The sequence below is a fragment of the Chiloscyllium plagiosum genome, unplaced genomic scaffold (genome assembly GCF_037043375.1).
Source record: "Chiloscyllium plagiosum isolate Xiang-an unplaced genomic scaffold, Cpla_swu_hap1 HiC_scaffold_27, whole genome shotgun sequence".
NCBI classification, from domain to species: Eukaryota; Metazoa; Chordata; class Chondrichthyes; order Orectolobiformes; family Hemiscylliidae; genus Chiloscyllium; species Chiloscyllium plagiosum.
In genome coordinates this window covers 1,133,513-1,157,826 of record NW_028270165.1, presented here as the reverse complement: position 1 = coordinate 1,157,826, position 24,314 = coordinate 1,133,513, and the positions used below count along the sequence as shown (strand labels likewise).

The 24,314-nt window shown below is 46.5% G+C and overlaps 2 protein-coding genes and 2 long non-coding RNA genes across 4 annotated transcripts in view; 2 read left to right on the top strand and 2 right to left on the bottom strand.

Moving 5' to 3' along the window:
* The window catches only part of LOC148142801 (uncharacterized), a 270,385-nt gene that overhangs the window by 147,034 nt on the left and 99,037 nt on the right, over positions 1-24,314 (top strand). The window lies entirely within an intron of this gene.
* LOC148142802 (uncharacterized) overlaps positions 1-24,314 on the top strand; it is a 98,717-nt gene that overhangs the window by 9,626 nt on the left and 64,777 nt on the right. The window lies entirely within an intron of this gene.
* LOC148142804 (uncharacterized) lies at positions 1,611-18,938 on the bottom strand. The gene is made up of 3 exons (XR_015751031.1): positions 18,678-18,938; positions 11,115-11,219; positions 1,611-2,256 (listed from the first exon to the last, which is right to left on the bottom strand). It is a non-coding gene; the product is annotated as an uncharacterized LOC148142804 (long non-coding RNA).
* LOC148142803 (uncharacterized) lies at positions 21,775-23,646 on the bottom strand. The gene has a single exon (XM_087973860.1). It carries the CDS (start codon positions 23,247-23,249, stop codon positions 22,614-22,616), a length of 636 nt encoding a protein of 211 aa, XP_087829986.1. The 5' UTR covers positions 23,250-23,646; the 3' UTR covers positions 21,775-22,613.

Below are 24,314 nucleotides of genomic sequence, written 5' to 3'. Positions count from 1 at the left end.
TCAGTCATTCTGGATCTCTGCTTGAATCTTAGTAATATTGCCAGTGAGATCGGGAATGCACATAGTGCATTTATCTTGGACAATGGTGCAGACCTCATCCTCCCGGGCGAGTATATAGTCTAAGGCAAACCGATTCTGCATAGAGTAAAGACACAGGTCTTATAATCCCAGTTTACTCTGTTCCAGAGCCTCTTTAGTCTTATTTCCTCGAATGGTCAGGCCGCAAAAGAGGGAATTGCGGTTCTTTTAACTTGTCACTCCTGCTGATCCTTCCAACCTCAGGGTACTCTGGATTCCCCAGCCTATCGGGTGTCCTGTATTGTCACGCAGCCCCTTGGGAGCCTTCCAGTTGGAGCAAGGTTGGCTGAGACCGACCGCTGCATCCTCCTCAGATGGAGGTTCCATCGACTTGTCCACTGGCCAGGACAAGGTACTGTTGTGGGAACAAGGGCTCCGATGGTGACCTTATGAGGGACATCTTTGCCATCCAGGACAAGGAAATTGGTAGCTTTACCTTTACCCTAAGAAATAATAGTCTGGTTTGGTGTATATTAGGGAGAGTTTGTCAAAATAGGTTACTGAAATGTTACAGCAGGGGGTCTGGTCAGATTTACAGGAGTAAAGGGTTGACGTTTTAGATTAGATTACTTACAGTGTGGAAACAGTGTTGAATAGATTGGAATCGGAGACAGGGGACAGGCAAGTAAGTCATCTCCCGATAGAGAGGAGTAACATACTACTGCCTCTGGGGTGAATAGCGTTCTGTGGGCCTGTATAAATACGTTGTTTGTGGATTGAGGAGTTTCCCCTATCAGTCCACACTGCCCCACCGAAGCGCAACCCACCCATACCTCTACACATCTACCCCTTACCTAACACTATGGGCAATTTACCATGGCCAATTCACCTGACCTGCACATCGTTGGACTGTGGGAGGAAACCAGAGCACCTGGAGGAAACCCACGCAGACACGGGGAGAATGTGCAAACTCCACACAGTGAGTCGCCTGAGGCGGGAATTGAACCCGGGTCTCTGGCGCTGTGAGGCAGCAGTGCTAACTGCTGTGCCACCGTGCCGCCCACGGTGGCAGAGAGGAGTCACTTGAGCGCTGTAAAAATGGGTCAAGGGATTCGAGCACTCGCACTGTATGGGAGACGATGGTCCTCAGAATGCTGTTCCCATTGGGCTCTCCCTTAGCTCTATTGTACATGGTCTTGGTGACAGTATCAGATTCTGAAAAGAGAAAAGGCCTATAAATGCGCAAGCGAAGGGTTCTGTTCCAGGTCCATGTGCCGCATAAGGCCTGCTGTACCCCAGCCAGTGTTACACCAGCTGTTTGTATACACAGACCCGAGGTACTGGAAAGTGATATTTCTCTTCACGGGGTCGACAGCAGGAAGTCTGATGAATAGATTGGAATCGGGGACTGGAGACGGGGCAAGTCAGTCATCTCCCGATAGAGAGGAGTAACATACTACTGCCTCTGGGGTGAAGAGCGTTCTGTGGGCCTGTATAAATAAGTTGTTTGTGGATTGAGGAGTTTCCCCTATCAGGCTTCCCTTTTCTCGAGTCGGCCCGTCCTACAAAAAGGGATAATGTTCCTGGGCATATTTACCATAATAACAGGGTTGATCATTTTTATCTTCACTCAGCTTGCGTCTGCAGGTAAAATCAAAAAAACATGGTAACGACATGATAACTCTCACTGATTTCTACTGTTCAGATGGACCATCTGGTCTTTCTGATGTAAGAGTCCATTGCAATAATCAATCTTCATCACGTTGCACACGTCAAAGGCGTCTGGTCCGGTGCACTGGACGACATCTCCTCAGCATGGGTGGTGGATAATCTCTGATCATTCCTGGTCGCATCCATAGTTAGTGGCTTTCCCCATCAGGATGTTGTATGTGGTCAGAAAGGTGAGGAGATAAGTGATTCCCCACATGTCCCTCCTCTTAGTTCAAGTATCTGTAATAAGATTAACATTAGAACAACAGCAAGATTCAAAACCCAACTGGACAGGGTCCACTCCTTTTGTTGAGATTCCAGGATTCTCTCCTCCTCTTCCCCCCTTTTGATTGGTGCGTTCAATCAATTTACAACAGTGCAGTTGGACCCAAGCTGAGCGCCCAGCAACTGGGACCGCCGTAGGGGTGGGAAGTAAAACCTGGAAGGGGCCATCCCAACGAGGTTGGAGACCTTTGCCAGTCCAGTTCTTGACGAGCACCAACGAACCAGGCTCTACCCGTGACGAGGCTGAAAGGGAGGGAACATCGCTGTAAGCCGCACGCTCCTGGGAGTGAAAGGCACGCATAACATTGGTTAGAGCAAGAACATAACTAATGATTGCTTTGGTCATGTGATGGAAGTGGACTGTGAAGGGAGCCGAATCGTTCCAAGGGGTACGGAGGCAGTGACCAGAGAAACTCTCAGCTGGAGACAGTCCTGTCTTGCCCACAGACATGGATCGCATCTGGAATAAGGCCACGGGGATTAGCATAACCAGGAGAGGGCAAGTTTAGTCTTGCATCTGGTTAAAACATTCAACAACGCCGGCCACCTGAGGATGATAAGCACCATGCAGTTGCCGACAAATACAAAGCTGGGAACAGAGTTCTCCGTTAATATTACCGACAAAGTGTGGTCCATTGTCCGAGCAAATGCAGGCAGGTTTACTGAAGCAGGGAATTATTTCCTTAAACAAAATCTTCACCACAGTCTCAGCAGTAGCATTAGGAGGAGGGTAAACTTCAATCCACTTACAAAAGACATCAGCAATAAGCAAAACACATTTATAGCAACTCAACTCATTTCTCCAACTCAATGAAGTCCAGTTGAAGTGTCTCCAAGGGACCCTCCAGCAAGGGAGTTCTCGTAGAGATACTTGAATTAAGCTGTGGGGGATCGCCTACCCATGGACCTGTTTGATCACGTACAACATCCTGATTGGGAAAGCCACTGACTGAGTATCAATGCAATCTGGAATGATCTGAGATTATCCTGGTGTCATTTGGTGCACCAGATCAGACGCTTTCAACATGGAGTCGCTTGAGCGATGGCGTGAGCTGCCAGAGGAAGTGGTGGGTGCTGGTACGATGACAAGTTAAAAGGTTCTTGGATGGGCATATGAATATGAAGGGTTCAGTTGGGTCAGGGCCAAGTGATGGCAAATGCGACTGAAGTCATAGAGATGTACAGCACAGAAACAGACCCTTCGGTCCACTCCGTCCTTGCTGACAAGATAGCCAACCCAATTTAGTCCCAGCTGCCAGCACCCGGCCCATATAGGGGCCAAGTGATGGCAAACGTGACTAGATTAATTTAGGATATCTGGGCAGGTTGGGCCAAAGGGTCAGTTTCCGTGCTGTGTGACTCTAATTGTCTTCAGTGGAAGCAGAAGTGTGGTTGTGAAGGCTGGACTTTCAGAGCATGTTTTGCCCTGACTGGGAGCAGAAGAGTTTGACTGAAGTGTGTCGGTGTTGATGCCTTGATGTCTCATTTTACTCCCACCTTCCTGGGGTCGTTAACCATTTTGTGTCTGGTCCTTCCTCAAGAAGCTGCATTGCAGGTTCACCCTGAATTGACACTTTTTTTTTGCTTCCCAAAATCAGACATGCTCACTCTCAGCAGGATCCCAGTGTTGTGAAAGATATTAACTTTCAGGTGGAGGTATCCAAAATTCAGAGAGATGTCAGTCTTGACATTTTTGCTTTTTCTGCCCCTGTAAGATCCTGAATCAGCACCTTCAGGAGAATTAGATAGAGCAGAGTGAGAACAGAGGGGGAAGACGGTGTGGGAGTGCTTTCAATTTTGTGGAAAACCAAAAGAAAAGAATATTCCACAAAATAGAATTGCTTGTTCTGAATTTCTACCCTGCATTGATTGTGATGACTTTTGTAATCTGTTTTTAACAGTGTATTTGAAGATCTAAAGACTGAAGCTTCAAAATCAACAGATGAAGGGCTTATGCCCGAAACATTGACTCTCCTGCTCCTCAGATGCTGCCTGACCTGTTGTGCTTTTCCAGCGGCACACTTTTCGACACTGACTCTCCAGCGTCTGCAGTCCTCACTTTGACATCAATGTCTAACAGTCACTCAATCCATTGGGACCGCAATGATTTTCAACTATGATTCTGTGAGAAGGAGCAAAGCGTTTTGGTTCCTGTTTGAGTACGTTTTCAGCATCAGTGGGACTGGATGAGAGACCCTACTGTTGCAGCGCACTGAGTGTTGAGCCTGAAACAGTTATACGGCCTGGGAAGAGGAATTTACGGTGGGGAGGGGCTCCACACGCATTTGTGTGTAACTGAAGCTTCGGCCATGGAGAAACCCGAGGAACCCAGTCCCGTGGAGAAACAGTGGAAGTGTGGCGATTGCAGGAAAAGCTTCTGTGTCCCGTCTGTCCTGGAGACTCATCAGCGAAGCCACATTAGGGAGAGCCCGTTCCCCTGTCCTGTCTGCGGGAAGGGCTTCAGCACTTCCTCCACCCTGCTAACCCACCAGCGGATCCACACTGGGGAGACGCCCTTCAGCTGCCCCGAGTGTGCAGGAAGGCCTTCAGCGATTCCTCCATCCTGCTGAGGCACCAACAGGTCCACACAGGGGAGAGGCCCCTCAGTTGCCCCGGGTGCGGGAAGAGATTTACCCAGACGTCCAACCTGCTGACCCTCCAGTGGATCCACACAGGAGAGAGGCCCTTCAGCTTCCCCCTGTGCGGGAAGGGCTTCACCAGCTCTACAAACCTCCAGAGGCACCAGGGAGTTCATGTACCATTGCAGGGGGATTGAAGGCACGATGGCTGAATGCCAGTATCGACTGGACTACCAACCCAGTTCCAGCGGCCCCGGGTTTGAATCCCACTGCAACAGAAGGTGCGATACAGGGTATGGGTTGAAATTGCCGAGTGAGGCAACACTTCCTCCAGTTAAGGCTGTACCAAGGATCCGATTACAAAGGGACAACTTGGTGATGACCAATAGTAAAGAAGTGAGGTGGGTGGGGGGGGTGTAGGTAGCGTGTGCGTTTTGATCTTGAACTGTTTAAAAAGCAGCTACTTTTTCTCTGTCTTTTTGCTGAGGGGGTTTGAAGCTGTAACAAAGTTGGATTTCAATAAAAGTTACCTGAAATTACCCCCGGCTCAGACTCTCATTGAAAGCTTTGAGCTCCAAGGTTTTTGTTTTAAAGCTGCTCATTTCTTTCAGCTTCCTGCACTAAGCTTCCAATGTGGCGTATCAGATGGATCAGTGAATGAGCAGCCAGTTTCGTTAGAAATTGTGAATTTTTCAGGAGTGCATAGTGTGTCATTTCATCGGCGTTGTAAAGTTTACTGGCAGCATTGGGAGGTGTGGGCTGTGCTCACTAGAAATGATGTGGAGGAGCCAGTGGTGGACTCGCCTGGATGAAGTTAAAAATCACACACCAGGTTATAGTCCAACAGGTTTATTTGGAAGTGTGAGCTTTTGGAGCACTGCTGCTTCATCAGGTGGCTGTGGAGCAGGATCATAAGACACAGATTTTATAGCAAAAGATCAGTGTCATGCAACTGATAGGATATATTGAACAAACCAAGATTGCTGTTAAGTCTTTCACCTTTTACAATGCGTTGCAGGTTTCAGTTCATTAATATGTAAATCCCAGAACATCTTTTGATTCACATTCTCAAGATGACTTAAGTTTTTTTTTAAAAAAAGTGACAACTCAGCCCAGTCAGCCCCGATAAAGGTGTGAGGTTCGAGTCTGTCAATGTCCCAATTTTGAATCAGACTGGTTCTATTTCCAAAGTAGGAATGAATAAAATATTACATGGATTGACTGCCTGCAGACTGTGCTCTTTTTGAGCAAAATTGAATGTATCTGCAAACATAATTCTGCCAATACAAATTTGCCCAAAAAGTGATATGTGAGTTTATGCATGAGTGCACATAAGAGTGTGATGGAGTATATGCCTGTGAGTGTGTTAGGGGTGTATGTGTGCGTGTCTGAGAGAGCACGTGTGTATGAGAGAGGGTTCGGTAAAGATTTACCAGGATGTTGCCAGGACTGGAGGGTTTGAGTTATAATGCGAGGCTGGGACTTTTTTCACTGGAGCACAGGAGGTTGGGGAGGTGACATTATTGAGATTGATAAAATCATGAGGAGTGGAGGTAAGGTGAATAGCAAATGGCTCTTCCTTAGCATTGGGGAGCTCAAGATAGGGGGCATATTTCTTGAAAGTGAGAGGAGAGAGATTTAAAAGGAACCCGAGGGGCAACGTTTTGACAGAGGGCGGTTTACACGTGGAATGAACTTGCTGAGGATGTGGTCAATGCAGGTACGTTTACAAAGTCTAAACGACATTTGGATGGGTACATGAATAGAAAGGTTTAGAGGGATTTGGGCCAATCGCAGGCAAGTGAGGCTAGTTTAGTTTGGGAACCCTGGTCGCCATGGATGAGTTGAACCAAAGGGTCTATTTCTATGCCCTTCTGAACCAGAAGTGATCTTATTGAAACCAGTAGAATTCTGAAAGGGGCTTGACAGGATAGATGCAGATAAAATGCTCCTTTTGGTGGGAGTCATAGAATCCCAACAATGTGGAAACAGGCCATTCAGCCCATCTATTCCACACTGGCCCTCTGAACAGCATCCCACACATACCCACCCCTTTACTCCGTATTTCCCATGGCCAATCCACCCTAAGTTTCACATCCCTGGTCACTATGGGTAATTTAGCACAGCCTATCCACCCTAACCTCTACACCCTAATCTGTAAATTACCTTCTCAAAAATGTAATTTAAATGTAGAGCTTTTCTCTAAGAAAAATGTTAGTCAAACACAACATTCGGGCGCAGACAGAATTCACACTTATTGTTAGAAAAGCTCTGCATTTGAATGACATTCTTGAGAAGGTAACAAAAAAGAAGTTCTGGGATTAACAAACCAAAGAGCAGAAACCTATTCTAAAAGATAAAGGATTTAATCTAAAATTGTTTGATGTGTCACATTTCCATGACCCTAGACTCCTTTGGATATAAATTGTGATCATGATCTCATTCTCCACAACTACCTGATGAAGGAGCGGCGCTCCGAAAGCTAGTGCTTCCAAACAAACCTGCTGGATTATAACGTGTTGTGTGATGTTTAATTTTGTCCATGGGAAACACATGAGTTGTGGGACTGGTAAGAGTTCTTATTTTGTGATCTATTCCAAGTGAAATTTCTCCTCTGTGCAGGCAGGGGTGAACAGTTTGTTTTTGTGCTTTGTGCGAGATCGGGCTAGCAGCTTTTAAATCCTTATGTTAAGCAGTTCAAGTAAACTGTCAATCAGCAATTATATTCCGAGAGTGGTACTTCCAGCTCTGGTAATCCTGTTGCATTAACAGAGAGGGAGAGGTTGTCACATCTAAAGAGCAGACAGAAAGGTTATTTCGCTTGTTGAGTCGGTACCTCACTCAGATGAGACTGGATACTGCTTTTAATGGATTATAATTAAATGCTACAATGGAACACCTTAAATTCAAGGAATTTTGAAAGGGCAAAGGAACAGTAACTTTGAACAGAGATGTTCTTCCATTTCCAACCTTGGTTGAGCCAAATGAAGCATTTTTACTGATGGCTCCATAATCATGTTCCTGCTGGATTTTTTTCAGGGCAAACAATTTCTGGTGGGAGAAATTCTGCATCCTGGGAAGGTGGGGAATTGAAAAAAAAAGCTGTTGAAAGCTTTGAACTGTGGGCTCATGAGCTCTCGTGGGAGCAGTGCATTTGCCAAAAACATTTCGGAGGAATTCGGTTTACCTGTTGGACTGAAAATAGTTTCCCCACTGAACGTTAAACAGGTATTGAGAACGTTGCGCATTATAGATTGTGTTCCTGAGGACCGGAGGAGGATTGAATTTGCCAACGTGAACCACACTTTGCAGAGAGAGGAAATTTCTCTGGATGGAATAGGTTGATGGAAGTCAACAATTGTCAGATTATTTCATGAAAATAACAGCTGGTATGGGGATCCCAGAAGAGGGGCGTCTGTAATGAGCACACAGAAACAAACCCTTCAGTCCAGGCCAACCAGATATCCTAAATTAATCTAGTGACCCATTTGCCAGCATTTGGCCCATATCCCTCTGAATTCTTCCTATTCATGTCCCCATCCAGATGCATTTTTTTCTTCGGAGAATACTTGGGTGAGAGCCAAGATATGCAATATCTCAATGTATAATAATAAAGCAGCTCATTTATTCTGAAATTATTTCAATTATGTCAATTGCCAAATAATAGCTGCATAACTGTTGTCAATATTGATACCCAGGAAAGCTATTTTGTTTAGTATATTTCCTTTGTGAAGATCTTATCCAAATTATAAAATGAATGTATTTTCATATGAAATAAAATTTGCAGTATTTTATTAAATGGTTGAAAGTAACTTTGCACTTAATTGCTCCATTTGGGATTAAACATTGTGACTTAGATAAAAGTGATCTTTCATAATTTATGGCGAGTCTATTAACAAACGAATGTTGCTATTTGCTCTCAAGTTAGCTCAGATTCAATTTGAAATTCTTAAATTAGTTGAATAAGTGGTAAAAAGTAAATATTTATTGCACTTTTCTGAAATCCTCTGCACTGCCATTGTATTTGGTTAAACAAAATATGTATCTCTCTTCATAACTTTGATATCACCACAAATCCTAGGAACCCCATCCAGGACAAACATATAAATAGAAAGTAGGAGACAACAGCTTCGCTTCACTTGGAAGTCACCACTGATGATATTACCTAGCCAGGTAATGAAATGTCTGGATATCAAACCTACAGCTCAGCGAGCAAACCTGCACCCTAAACATTCTACTTTGCTGAAAGACTGCACAATCTGCAGGCAGTCAATACATGTAATATATTGTCAATTCCACTTTGAAAATAGATAATGGGCCCACTACCTTTTGGATGTGAGCATAAGTGGTATAGTAAGTAAGTTTGCTGATGACACCAAAATTGGAGGTGTAGTGGACAACGAAGGAGGTTACCTCAGATTACAATGGGATCTTGATCAGATGGGCCAATGGGCTGAGAAGTGGCAAATGGAATTTAATTTAGATAAATGTGAGGTGCTGCATTTTGGGAAAGCAAATCTTAGCAGGACTTATACACTTAATGGAAAGGTCCTCGGGGGTGTTGCTGAACAAAGAGACCTTGGAGTGCAAGTTCATAGCTCCTTGAAAGTGGAGTCGCATGTTGATAGGATAGTGAAGATGGTGTTTTGCATGCTTTCCTTTATTTGGTCAGAATATGGAGTACAGGAGTTGGGAGGTCATGTTACTGCTGTACAGTTGGAATATTGTGTGCAATTCTGATTTCCTTCCTATCAGAAAGATGTTGTGAAACTTAAGGGTTCAGAAAAGATTTACAAGGATGTTGCCAAGACTGGAAGATTTGAGCTATAGGGAGAGACAGAACAGGCTGGGGCTGTTTTCCCTGGAGCGTCAGAGGCTGGGGGCTGACCTTATAGAGGTTTATGAAATCATGAGGATCATGGATAGGATAGATAAGACAAAGTCTTTTCCCTGGGGTGGAAGAGTCCAGAACTAGAGGGCATAGGTTTACAGTGAGAGGGGAAAGATATGAAAGAGACCCAAGAGGCAACCTTTTAATTTAGAAGGTGGTACGTGTATGGAATAAGCTGCCAGAGGAAGTGGTGGAGGCTGGTACAATTACAACACTTAAAAGGCAACTGGAGGGATATGGGCCCCATGCTGGCAGGTAGGACGAGATTAGGTTGGGATATCGTGCACAGGGATGTGCAGGTTAGGTGCATTAGTCAGGGGTAAATGTTGAGCAATAGGGGTAGGGGAATTGTGTGGGTGGGTTACCCTTCGGAGGATCGGTGTGTAGTCTTTGGGCCGAGTGGCTGAAGGGGAAGGGATTTTTGTAAACTGTGCAAGGTAACGCAGGTGTCGTGCGGGGGCCTGCTGTTGGCCTTGCTCTGCCCCTTGCTCCTCCCCCTGTTGTTGAGCTGTCTAACAAACAGCTACTCTTTCTCTGCCTTTTTGCTGGGGGGCATCTGAAGCTGTAACAATGTTGGGACACAATAAAGGTTACCTGAACGTTCTGCCGGACTCAGACTCTCATTGAAAGCTTAGAGCTCCAAGCGGTTTTTGTTTTAGTACAGGAGGCTCATTTCTTGCAGCCTCCTGTACTAAGTTTCCAATGTTCTATATCAGATGGAGCAGTGACTGAGTAGCTGGTTTCGTTAGAAGTTTAAATTTTTCGGGAGTGCAGGCACTGCATCGTTTCATCGGCAGTTTACTGGCAGCACTGGGAAGTATGGGTTGTGTTCATTAGAAAGGAGGTGGAGGTGCTGCTGTTGGACTAGGTGGGACAAGGTTTAAAAATCACAACACCGGGTTATAGTCCAACAGGTTTATTTGGAAGCACTAGCTTTCAGAGTGCTGCTCCTTCATCGGGTAGCTGTGGAGCAGGATCATAAGATACAGAGTTAAGAGCAAAAGATCGTGTCATGCAACTGATATGATATATTGACAAATGTAGATTGCTGTTAAGTCTTTCATCTTTTAGAATGGGTTGCAGATTTTATTTCATTAATGTGTACATCGCAGAACTATTATTAAGTCGTATTCTCAAGATCACTTAAGGTTTTTTTTAGAAACAGGTGACAGCTCAGCCCAGACAATGCATGAAAGGTGTGTCAGTATCCCAATCTTAAATCAGACTGGTTCTATTTCCAAACTAGGAATTTATAAAATATTAAATGGACTGACTACCTGCATGTTGTGCGCTTTTTGTGAAAAATGGAATATATCTGTAAATATTATTCTGCAAATGCACCCCATTGTTATATGTGTGTGCACGCGTGTGTGTGCACATGCTTTGTAAAGGGAGTGTGACGGAGGAGAAGCCTGTGAGAGGGTGTGTGTACATCTGAGAGAGAGCGTACATATGAGAGAGGTATAGATAAAAGTGAGGGGTTGCATTTTCCTAAAATAAGGGCAGGACTTGTACAGAGGGATATTGGGGGGAAGGGGGGGGGGGGGGGGGGGAGGTGTTCAGGTACATACTTCATTGAAAGTTGCATCACTGGTTGGAAGGGTGCTTCACAAGGCATTCAGCCCACTTACCTTATTTGTTCACACCATTGAATAAAGGAGTTGGGACATCATTTAGAAGTTGTACAGTATGTTGGTGAAGCCACTTGTAGAGTACTGAGAACACTTCTGGTGGCCCTGAAATAGGAAGAATACTATTACAGAGGGTTCAGTAAAGATTTACCAGGATGTTGCCAGGACTGGAGGGTTTGAGTTATAAGGAGAGGCTGAGACTCTTCACTGGAGCACAGGGGGTTGAGGGGTGACCTCATTGAGATTGATATAATCATGAGGGTTCCAGGTAACATGAGCATCAAAAATAGCGAGGACCCTGCACGGTTATGTCAAGTGACTGGGGGGGGGGTAGAAATTGTGGCATTTGGACACTTTAAATCCATCAGGAACAGCATCTCCATAGAGCATACTGCGCATGTCAGGTGAGGTGCCAGAAGACTGGAGGTTGGCTAATGTGGTGCCACTGTTTAAGAAGGTTGGTAAGGACAAGCCAGGGAACTTTAGACCAGTGAGCCTGACGTCAGTGGTGGGCACATTGTTGGAGGGAATCCTGAGGGACAGGATGTACATGTATTTGAAAAGGCAAGGACTGATTAGGGATAGTCAACATGGCTTTTTGTGTGGGAAATCATGTCTCACAAACTTGATTGAGTTTTTTGAGGAAGCAACAAAGAGGATTGAGGAAGGCAGAGCAGTAATGTGATCTATATGGACTTCAGTAAGGCGTTTGACAAGGTTCCCCATTGGAAACTGATTAGCAAGGTGAGATCTCAAGGAATACAGAGAGAACTAGCCATTTGGATACAGAACTGGCTCAAAGGTAGAAGACAGAGGGTGGTGGTGGAAGGTTGTTTTTCAGACTGGAGGTCTGCGACTAGTGGAGTGCCACAAGGATCGGTGCTCAGTCCTCTACTTTTTGTCATTTACATAAATGATTTGGATGCGAGCATAAGAGGTACAGTTAGAGGGAGAGGCTGAACAGGCTGGGGCTATTTTCCCTGGAGTGTCAGAGGCTGAGGGGTGACCTTATAAAGGTTTACAAAATTATGAGGGGCATGGACAAGATAAATAGACAACGTTTTTTCCCTTGGGTTGGGGAGTCCAGAACTAGAGGGCACAGGTTTAGGGTGAGAGGGGAAAGATATAAAAGAGACCTACGGGGCAATTTTTTCACACAGAGGGTGGTACGTGTATGCAATGAGCTGCCAGAGGAAGTGGTGGAGGCTGATACGAATGCAACATTTAAGAGGCATTTGAATGGGTATATGAATAGGAAAGGTTTGGAGGGATGTGGGCCAGGTGTTGAGGGGCGGGACTAGATTGGGTTGAGATATCTGGTCGGCATGGACGGGTTGGACCGAAGGGTCTGTTTCTATGCTGTACACTTCTGACTCTATGCTGGTTCAGCAAAAGCCGCGCATGCTCTGTCTGCAGAAACAGTGCAAACCCTTCTTCAGATGGACCAATGAGAAGCCAGACAAGGAGCCTGGTCCTCCTGGAACTCCCCAATTGTCTGAATGCGGAAGATGGACCATCAGGTTCTGAAGCTGCTGCTTCTCTCCAAATGAAGAACGAGCTTCACCTCAGACTGCAACTTCCTTCCTCTATCCGCCATCTGAGAGTACGGCACTGTCTTTACCATTTCATTTTTTCATTCTGGGGTTAAATTGTTGACTTGCAGCAACTGAAAAGAAAGCGAGTGAATCCAGGGAGGGGACAGTCGGGAAACGTTGGTCCAGGTCTGTGTCTCAATTGGCAAACGCACAGCAAATGCAGTCCCACAGTGTGAAGTTATAACCTCGGTTATGCAAAAATAACTGCCAAAAAGAGGTATGTTGTTTAAATGGTGACATATCGGGATGTGGAGAAAGTGAGGACTGCAGATGAGAGTCGAAAAGTGTGGCACTGGAAAAGCACAGGAGGTCAGACAGCATCCGAGGAGCAGGAGAATCGATGTTTCAGGCACGAGCCCTTCCTCAGGAATGATGTGTGGATGTAAAAAGTGGCCTCAGCGTCCTTCCACACCAGTCACTGCCAGTTGTCAGACGGATGCAGCAAGCAATCAGCAAGGCAAGAGGTATATTAGCAAGAGGAATTGATTTCAGAAGTAGGGATGTCTTCCTGCAGTTAGGGGGTCATTGAATATATTCAAGGCTGAGTTCATCTGATTTTGGAACAACCATGAAGTGGATGTTTATGGGGGAAAGGCAAGTAAAATGGTTTTAAGACCAGTACAGAACAGTTCGAGTCATACAGCACAGAACAGACCCTTTAGCCCAACTAGTCCATGCTGACTATATTCACAAACTAAACTAGTCCCACCTGCCTGTGTTTGTCCCATATACCTCTGAACCTTTCCTATTCATGTACTTATCCAAATGTCTTTTAAACGTTGTTACTCAACCTGCATCCACCATTTTCTCTGGACATGCATTCCACACAAACCACTGTTTAAAAAAAAAAGGTGCTCCTCATGTGTTTTTTAAATCTTTCTCCTCTCCCCTTAATTTGCAGCCTTATCTTGAAACGACACATGCCAATCACCTTATCTACGCCCCTCATGGTTTTGTAAACCTCTATGAAGAGAGCAACGAACCTTACAGCACAGGAACAGGCCCTTCAGCCCTCCAAGGCTATGCTGATCGAGATACTCTATCTAAACCTGCCACCTATTTTCTAAGGATCTGTATCCCTCTGCTCCTTGCCCATTCATGTCTCTGTCTAGATACATCTTAAATGACGCTATCGATCCCACCCCTCCTGCCTCGACTGGCGATGCATTCGAGGCGCCCACCACCCTCTGTGTAAAGAACTTTCCATGTATATCTCCCTCAAACCTTTCCCCCCTCACTTTGAACTTGTGACCCTGAGTAATTAAGTCTTCCCCTCTGGGGAAAATAATTCTTACTATCCACCCCTGTTTACACCCCTCATGGTTTTTAGGCCTCAATCAGGACACAACCCCCCCCAACCTCCTCATTTCCAATGAAAATAATCCTAATCTACTCAATCTCTCCTTATAGCTCGCGCTCTCCATAACAGGCAACATCCTGGTGAACCTCCTCTGCACTCTCTCCAAAAGTATCCACATCCTTTTGGAAATCTGGCGACCGGAATTGTACGCAGTATTCCAAATGCGCCAAACCAAAATCTTATATTACTTTAACATGACCTGCCAGCTCTTTTACTCAATCCGTCCGATGATGGAACGCGTGTTGTATGCCGCCTTGACCACTCTACTGACATGCGTTGCCACCTTCAGAGAACAATAGACCTGAACACCCAGATCTCTCTGCACATCAATTTCCCCTCGGTCCTTTCCATTTACTGTATAGCTCGCTCTTGAATTGCATCTTCCAAAATGCATCACCTCGCATTTGTCTGGATTGAACTCCATCTGCCATTTCTCTTCCCAACTCTCCAATCTACATTCTGCTGTATCGTCTGACAGCCCCCTTCACTATCTGATATTCCATCAATCTGAGTGCCATCTGCAAACTTGCTAATGAGGCACCCGATACCTTCACCTTTCAACCTCCTGTGCTCCAGTGAAAAAAGTCCCAGCCTACCCACCAGTAGGTGTGAATTCTGTCTGGGTCCCAATGTAGAGTCAGCCTGACATTTTTGATAGAAAAGCTCTGCATTTAAATTACATTCTTGAGAAAGTTACTGAAAACAGGTTCTGGGATTAACATACCAAAGAACATAACCCCATTCTAAAAGATGGAAGATTTAATCTAAATTGTTTAATGTCCATGAACTGGACTCTGTTGGCTATAAATAGTCTAATCATGATCTTATTCCCCACAACCACCTGAAGCAGCAGCAGCAGCACTTCAGAGATCCAAGTTCAATTCCCACCTCGGGCAACTGTCAGTGTGGAGTTTGCACATTCTCCCAGTGTATGCGTGGGTTTCCTCCCACAGTCCAAAGATGTGCAGGTTAGGTGACGTGGCCACGCTAATTTGCCTGTAGTGTTAGGTGAAGGGATAAATGTTGGGGAATGGGTCTGGATGGGTTGCTCTTCGAAGGGTCGGTTTGGGCTGAAGGGCCTGTTTCCACACTAAGTAATAAAATCTAAAATAAATCTAATCACTCCGAAAGCTAGGGCTTCCAAACAAACCACGTTATGGCAGCGGCGGGAGGTGTGGATTATATTCACTAAAAACAGTTAAGCAGTTAGATAACACGTTCGAGTGGGAAGTGTGTATAACATGATCTCACAACTCCTATACTCAATGCTATGAGCAATGAAGGAAAGCAAACCAAACGCCACCTTCACTACTTTGTCCACCTGAGACTCCAGCACTCCAAGGTCTCTTTATTCAGCAACACTCCCCTTAACTGTGTCAGTCCTGCCTGGATCGCTTGACCAAAATGCAAATCTCTGATTTCTCTAAATTAAACTCCAACTGACACTCCTCGGTTCATCAGCCGATCCCATAAATTCCAATTTATAGTGAACTCTTTCCTCTTTTATTCCCTGGAAGCTGAAAATCTCCATCCCACACACTCTCCCTCCATTTTCACTTTGCTTATAGCAGAAGAATGTAACTGAGAAACTTATCAGCCACGATTGAATGGAATGAGCAGACCTGATGGCCTAATTTCTGCTCCTATGTCTTGTGGTCTCTTGCTGTCCTGGACACCGAGAGAATTGGGACCAGCATTGAACCGATCATGACTGGATATGGATCTACCTGCATCTAGGTGGATGGGCTGGGACTTTTTCACTGGCGCATAGGAGGAGGAGATGTGACCTTATCAAGGTTTATAAAATCATGAGGGGAGAGATGAGGTGAACGACGGGTGTCCTTCCCCTAGGGTTGGGGTTTCAAGATTAGGGAGCAAATTTTGATGGTGACAGGAGAAAGAGATTTTAAAAAGACTTGAAGGGCACAATTTGTTTTATACAGAGTGGTTCACATGCGGACTAAATGTCTCAAGGAAGTGGTGGATGCAGGTACAGTAACGACGATTAAAAGACATTTGGATAAGTTCATGAATAGGAAAGGTTTGGAGGGATATGGGCCAAAACACTGGCAGGTGGGACTGGTTTAGTTTGAGAACATAGTCAGCATGGACTAGTTGGACTGAAGGGTCTGTTTCTGTGCTGTATGGCTCTGTAACTCGGTCCGATACTAGTCTTAAAACCATTTTCTTGCCTTCCCCATAAACATTCACATAAAAATCAGATGAACTCAGCCTTGAATATATTCAATGACCCCCTAACTGCAGGAAGACATCCCCACTTCTGAACTTAATTCCTCTTGCTAATACACCACTTGCCTTGCTCCTTGCCTGCTGCACCTGTCTGACAACTGGCACAGAAGGATACTGACGCCCCTCTGAACATCCATGCATCATTCTTGATGAAGGGCTTGTGCCCAAAACGTCGACGTCCTACTTCTCGGATGCTGCTTGACCTGCTGTGCTTTGCCAATTGTGGTCTTCTCTACATCGGGGAGACCGAGCGTAAACTTGGGGAACGGTTTGCTGAGCATCACAGCCGGGTCCGTAGAGGCTGAGCGGACTTCCCAATCTCCACCCATTTTAATGCCCCTTCCCACTCCCCTTCCACAACAAACCAAACCACAAATTGGAGGAACAAAACCTCATCTTCTGTCTGAGCAGTCAACAGCCCGGAGGATTCAACACTGAGTTCTCCAATTTCAAATAATCTCCCATCCCATCCCCCAAGTCACTTCCCAGCCCCTTCCATTCTTCCCTGCCAACTAGATTCCTTCCTCCGATTCTCCAACCAGGTCGTACCAGGTTATGGGGATAAGGCAGGAACAGGATATTGATTGAGGATGATCAGCCATTATCACAATGAATGGTGGTGCTGGCTCAAAGGGCAGAATAGCCTACTCCTGCACCTATTGTCTATTGTACCCTCTACCTGTCTCCACCTATCCCCACTTCAATACCCTGCCCCCAGCACACCCTTGTTCCACAGCTCTCCCTATACCCACCCCCAGTCCTGAACAAGGGTTACACCAGATACCTCGACTTCTCCATCTCCTGATACTGCCTGGCTTGCTGCGTTCTTTCAGTCTCTTGCCTGTCTATTTTGCCATTTGAGAACAAAGGCCTGGACTAACTTTCCCAGAGCCTGTCCCCTCGCTGGATTCACTCCCATTCCTTTCAGTTGCTCCAAGTCAACAACTGAACCTCAAAATGAAACATAAATGGAAATGGGGGTGAGAAAAGAGAGTGCCGTACTCTCAGATGTTGGACAGAGGAGAGAAGTTGCAGTCTGAGGTGAAGCTCAATCTTCATTCAGAAAGAGGATGAGCAGGAGCTTCAGAACCTCATGGTCCAACTTCCACATTCACCAATAGGGGAGTTCCGAATGGCAGGAGGACAATTCTCCCTCCGGTCCTCCAGTGCTCCTTATTTCTCCATCAAACGTAGGTCTCGCCCCTTTTCTGCCAACAGCGAGGAACATGCCCAATGTTTTGGTGACACCGGCAAACGTGTGCCCTGCTTGTTGACACTGAGGAGTGTACACAATATGCACTGTAGCAATGGTGTCATTGACAGATGTTAAGTGTCCAAATTCCTATGGGAGAACAAAAAGGGTAGAGCCATAATTTTTTTTTCCCATGTGGCTCAATATTTGATTGCTTTTGCATTTGTCTGGCTGCTCAATGTTTTTATGTCTTTTCCTCAGTGTTGGGGTGAGATTCACAACTAGAGGGCATAGGTTTAGGGTGAGACCACAAAGGTACCTCAGGGGCATCGTTTCCGTGCAGAGGGTGGTGCACGTATGGAATGAACTGCCAGAAGAAGTAGTGGAAGCCGGTATAATTACAGCACTTAAAACACATCTGGATGGGGATATGAATAGGGAGGGATTAGTGGGATATGAGCCAAGTGTTGGCAAATGGGACTAGATCAATTTAGGATATCTGGTTGGCATGGACAGGTTGGATCGGACAGGTTTCGATTAGATTAGATTACTTACAGTGTGGAAACAGGCCCTTCGGCCCAACAAGTCCACACCGACCCGCCGAAGCGTAACCCACCCATTCCCGTACATTTACCCCTTTACCTAACACTACAGGCAATTTAGCATGGCCAATTCACCTGACCTGGTTGGATCAAACGGGTCTGTTTCCGTGCTGTACATCTGTGACTTTAAATAATAAAGTCTATTTTTCCAAATAAACTATATCCATGTTAACAAGGCTTAGTGCACAACATGCTTTACTAACCATTCTCAACAGGTCCTGCCCCTTCAATGACTGAGGAACATATACATGCTGGTGCATAATCTCCTTCACTAGTATTTACACACTACCCTCAACAATTGCACAAGTAACAGCAAAGAGCAAACAGCACAAGGATTAAACAAACAGTGAGGGCAAACAGCACAAGGATTAAAACAAACAGTGAGGGCAAACAGCACAAGGATTAAACAAACAGTGAGGGTAAACAGCACAAGGATTAAACAAACAGTGAGGGTAAACAGCACAAGCGCCAGTAAAAGCAGATGGAAAGTGAGTGTAAAATGTCACTATGACAGGACAGGCCCCACATTCCTTCCCCTCCGTTCCCCCCCACAACCTGCCTCACCTTTCACCTCCCGGGCCCAGTACCTTCCAGGTGGCCCCATAGTTGACACAGGGGCCGCCCCACGACCAGTAGAACTCCACCACCCAGGCGGCCGACGAGTTCCCAAGCAGGCCCTTAACCCCATCCGCCTCCAGAATGCTCACCGGCTCCTGCCTGCTGTACAGCCGGCCGGTGTGGCCGTGACACAGCAGCTGCGCCAGGAAGGCGGCGGTGCCCAGTGACGGGTGTCTGCCCCGGGCCGCACGGCGCCATTTTCCTAACGGCCGCCCTCCCGCCGCTTCCCCGCTCGAGCGACTTCTCCTCCCAACCGCCTTCGCCCCCGCGTGACGTCTGCACGGGGGATGGGCGGGGCCGGGGGAGCCTCACCGTCACCAAGCAACAGCCACCTCGCGCTACAACTGCTCATTCACAAAAACAAACTCTCCTGTCTCGCTCTGCAGCCTCGGGGGGGGGGACACTGCCACGTTTCCAGGAGCCCTGTCTACATTGGGAAAGCTCACGGCTCAATTTAAACAGAGATTCCGACATCTAACGGAACGGCTTCATATCTAAAGGGGGCAATCTGCATTTTAAAGGGACGTGGACATTTTAACGGGTATTTCTGCAAATAAAGAGGTTTAAATGGACGAGATTAAATTTCAAAGGGATGTGCAACATTCAAAGGGATATCTTCATATGTAAAGTGACGCAGTTATATCTAAATGAATCTACATTTCGAAGAGACGTTGCCCTATTTATAAGTAGAGACAATAGGTGTGAATTCTGTCTATGTCGCAATGTTGAGTCAGACTGACATTTTTCTTAGAAAAGCTCTGCATTTAAATTACATTCTTGAGAAGGTAATTTATAGATTCGGGTGTAGGTTAGGGAGGATTGGCCGTGCTAAGTTACCCATAGTGACCAGGGATGTACAGGTGAAGGTGGCTTGGCCATGGGAAATACGGAGTAAGGGGTTGGGTATGAGTGGGATACTGTTCAGGAGGGCCAGAGAGGAAGAGATGGGCTGAATGACCTGCTTCCACATTGTCGGAATTCGATGACCCTCCCCACAAAGGAGCATTTTTAGATTAGATTAGATTACTTTAGTGTGTGGAAACAGGCCCTTCGGCCCAACAAGTCCACACCGACCCGCCGAAGCGCAACCCACCCATACCCCTACATTTACCCCTTACCTAACACTACGGACAATTTAACATGGCCAATTCACCTGACCTGCACATCTTTGGACTGTGGGAGGAAACCGGAGCACCCGGAGGAAACCCACGCAGACACGGGGAGAATGTGCAAACTCCACACAGTCAGTCGCCTGAGGCGGGAATTGAACCCGGGTCTCTGGCGCTGCGAGGCAGCAGTGCTAACCACTGTGCCACCGTGCCACCCACATCTGCATCTATCCTGTCAAGCCCCTTTCAGAATTCTACTGGTTTCAATAAAGATATGCAGCACAGAAACAGACCCTTCGGTCCAATTCGTCCATGCCGACCAGGATTCCAAACTAAACCAGTCCCACTTGCCTGCATTTGGCCCATAATCCCTCTCAACCTTACTATTCATGTACCCATCCAAATGCTGTTTCAATGTTGTAACTGTACCTGCATCTACCACATCCTCAGCAAGTTCATTCCACATACAAAGCCACCCTCTTTCAAAATGTTGCTCCTCAGGTTCCTTTTAAATCTTTCTACTCCAAGCAATATGCCCCCAAGTTTTGAGCTCCCCGACACTAAGCAAGAGCCCTTTGCTATTCACCTTACCTCCATTCCTCATGATTTTGTCAATCTCCTGCACTCGAATGAATAAAGTCCCAGTCTCTCCTTATAACTCAAACCCTCCAGTCCTGGCAACATTCTGGTAAATCTTTACCAAACCCTCTCTAATAGTATTCTTCCTATTACAGGGCAACCAGAACCGTACTCAGTACTCTGAAAGTGGCCTCACCAACACCCTATACAACCTCAACATGATGTCCCAACCCCTATACTCAATGGTGTGAACAATGAATGCGATGCTGCTAAATGCCTTCTTAACCGCCCTGTCTACCTGTGATGCAACTTCCAAAGAACTATGTACCTGAACACCCCCCCCCCCGCCATGTCTGTCTGTTCTATAACATGACCCAGGGCCTTACCATTATCTGGACAAGTGCTGCCCTTCCTTGTTTTAGCAAAATGCAACCCCTTGCTTGTATTAATACCTCTCACACACATGCTCCCCCTCAGACACACACAAACATTTCCCCCCCCCCAATGCTCTCACAGACTTATACTCCATCACACTCACACTTTCCCAAGCATGTACACACTCTCACGCACAAACTCACATGCACGCACCCACAATTCTTTGGAGTGAATTTGTATTGGCAGAATTATATTTGCAGATACATTCAATTTTGCTCAAAAAGCATACAATTTCCAGGCAATCAATCCATGTAATATTTTATGAATTCCTCCTTTGGAAATAGAACCAGTCTGATTCAAGATTGAAATACTAACAGACTCAAATCTCACACCTTTAATGCATTGTCTGAGCTGAGATGTTATCTTTTTTATAAAACCTTAAGTCATCTCAAAAATGTGACTTAAGAGATGTTCTGGCAGTTACACATTAATGAACCAAAACCTACACCCATTCGAAGAGATGAAAGACTTGACAGCAATCTAGGCTTGTTCAATATATTCCATCAGTTGCATGATACTGACCTTTTGATATACGTTCTGTGTCTTACGATGCTGCTCCACAGCTACCCGATGAAGGAGCAGCACTCAGAAAACTAGTGCTTCCAAATAAACCTGTTGGACAATAACCTGGTATTGTGTGATTTTTTAAACTTTATCAACCCAGTCTAATACCGACACCTCCACATCATTTCTAGTGAACACAGCCCACACCTCCTGGTGCTGCCAGTAAACTTTACAATGCTGATGAAACAACACAGTACCTGAAAGATTTACAATTTCTAATGACACTAGCTACTCATTCACTGCTCCATCTGATACACGACATTGGAAATTCAGTGCAGGAAGCTGAAAGAGAGGACCAGCTTTAAACAAAAAACCTCTTGGAGCTCAAAGCTTTCATTGAGAGTCTGAGCCCGGCGGTAAGTTCAGGTAACCTTTATTGTGACCCGACTTTTTTTACAGCTTCAGATACCCCCCCTGCAAAAAGGCATAGACAAAGTAGCTGCTTTTTAAACAGCTCAAGATCAAAGCCCACACAAACCCCACTGTCTTTACTATTGGGCAGCACCAGGTTGTAATTAGATCCTTGGCACAGCCGTAACCCGGAGGAAGTATTGCCTCACTCAGCAATTTCAACCCATTCCCTCTCTCCTAGTAAGTTTCTCCCCGCTCATTTGCCAGTGGGGGAAGGGCAGTGTAGAGTCAACCAGACTGCTGAGGGTCTGGGGTCACATGTAGGCCAGTCCGGGTAAAGGATGCAGCTGGAACGACTGAGTGAATCCTTTCCCACAATGGCGGTTCCATTCTCTAACATGGGAGAGAGTGAATCAGATGGGGGCTTTCTCCCCTGTACCACCCCCCGCCCTGAAACGGTCTCATCGTTAGATTCCGAACTCCACATTTCTGACCGAATACCAATTCTGCCATCTGTCGTGGCGGGATTCGAACCCGGGAGTCCCCAGAACCAGGTTGATAGTCCAATCGATAATGGCACTCGGCCGTCACTCCTTCAATCCCCCTGCGATGGCACGTGAACTCGCGGGTGCTTCTGCAGGTTGCAGGAGTAGGTGAAGCCCTTCCCACACTGAGATCAGGTGAACGGCCTCTCCCTTGTGTGGACATGCTGGTGGGTCAGCAGTTTGCAAGAATTGCTGAAGGCCTTCCTGCACTCGGGGCAGCTGAAGGGACTCTGCCCCGTGTGGACCCGCTGGTGCTTGTGCAGGTGGGAGGAATACTTGAAGCCCTGCCCGCACTGAGATCATGTGAACGGCCTCTCCCCTGTGTGGATCCGCTGGTGCCTCAGCAGGGTGTAGGACGTGCTGAAGGTCTTCCCGCACTCGGGGCAGCTAAACGGTCTTTCCCCCGTGTGGATCCGCTGGTGCCTCAGCAGGTTGGAGGAGTAAGTGAAGCCCTTCCCGCACTGAGAGCAGGTGAACGGCCTTTCCCCCGTGTGGACCTGCTGGTGGGTCAGCAGGGAGGAGGAATTGCTGAAGGCCTTCCCACACTCGCGGCAGCTGAAGGGCCTCTCCCCGGTGTGGACACGCTGGTGCCTCAGCAGGGTGGAAGAAGTGCTGAAGGCCTTCCCGCACTCGCGGCAGCTGAAGGGTCTCTCGCCCGTGTGGACCCGCTGGTGGGTCAGCAGGGTGGAAGAATTACTGAAGGCTTTCCCGCACTCGCGGCAGCTGAAGGGTCTCTCGCCCGTGTGGACCCGCTGGTGCCTCAGCAGGTGGGAGGAATGTCTGAAGGCCTTCCTGCAGTCGGTGCAGGGGAATGGCCTCTCCCCGGTGTGACAGTGCCGATGAGACTCCAAGACAGACGGGAAACGGAAGCCTTTCCCACAGTCGCCACACTTCCACAATTTCTCCACGGGGTGGGATTCCTCGGGTTTCTCCATGGCCACAGCTTCAGCTGCACACAAACGCGTCGGGAGCCCCTCCCTGCCGTGAAATCCCCTTCCCAGGCCGTATAACTGTTTCAGGCTCCACACACAGTGCGCTGCAACAGTGGGGTCTCTCGGCCAGTCCCACTGATGCTGAAAACATCCTCAAACAGGAACCAAAAAGCGTTGATCCCTCTCACAGAAATCACAGTCAAACATAGTTGCTGTCCCGATGGATTGAATGACTGTCAGACATTGACATCAAAGTGAGGACTGCAGACGCTGGAGAGTCAGTCAAAAAATGTGGCGCTGCAAAAGCACAGGAGAGTCAGGCAGCATCCGAGGAGCAGGAGAGTCAATGTTTCGGGCATAAGTCCTTCATCTGTTGATTTTGAAACTTCAGTCTTCAGATCTTCAAATACTCTGCAAAAATAGAGATTACAAAAGTCATTAGTATCAGTGCAGGGTAGAAATTGAGAACAAGTAATTCTACTTTCTGTGGAATATTCTTTTGTTGTTCCACAAAATTGAAATTACCATCCCACTCTTCCCACCCCCCTCTGTTCTCACTCCATTCTAACTACGAGAACTCCCTTGCTGGAGGGTCCCTTGGAGACACTTCAACTGGAGTTCATTGAGTTGGAGAAATGAGTTGAGTTGCTATAAATATGTTTTGCTTATTGCTGATGTCTTTTCAAAGTGGATTGAAGCCTACCCTCCTCCTAACGCTACTGCTGAGACTGTGGTGAAGATTTTGTTTAAGGAAATAATTCCCTGCTTCTGTATACCTGCGTGCATTAGCTCGGACAATGGACCACACTTTGTAGGTAATATTAACGGAGAACTCTGTTCCCAGCTTTGTATTTGTCGGCAACTGCATGGTGCTTATCATCCTCAGGCGGCCGGCATTGTTGAATGTTTTAACCAAACTCAAGACTAAGCTTGCCAAATTAATGGCAGAGTCTGGCCTCTCCTGGTTATGCTAATCCCTATGGCCTTATTCCAGATGCGATCCATACCTGCGATCAAGACACAACTGTCTCCAGCTGAGTGTCTCTCTGGTCACCCCCTCTGTACTCC

Bases quoted from the DNA above. Each gene is read 5' to 3' on its own strand.
- LOC148142803 (XM_087973860.1), bottom strand. From the start codon at position 23,249: ATGGAGAAACCCGAGGAATCCCACCCCGTGGAGAAATTGTGGAAGTGT.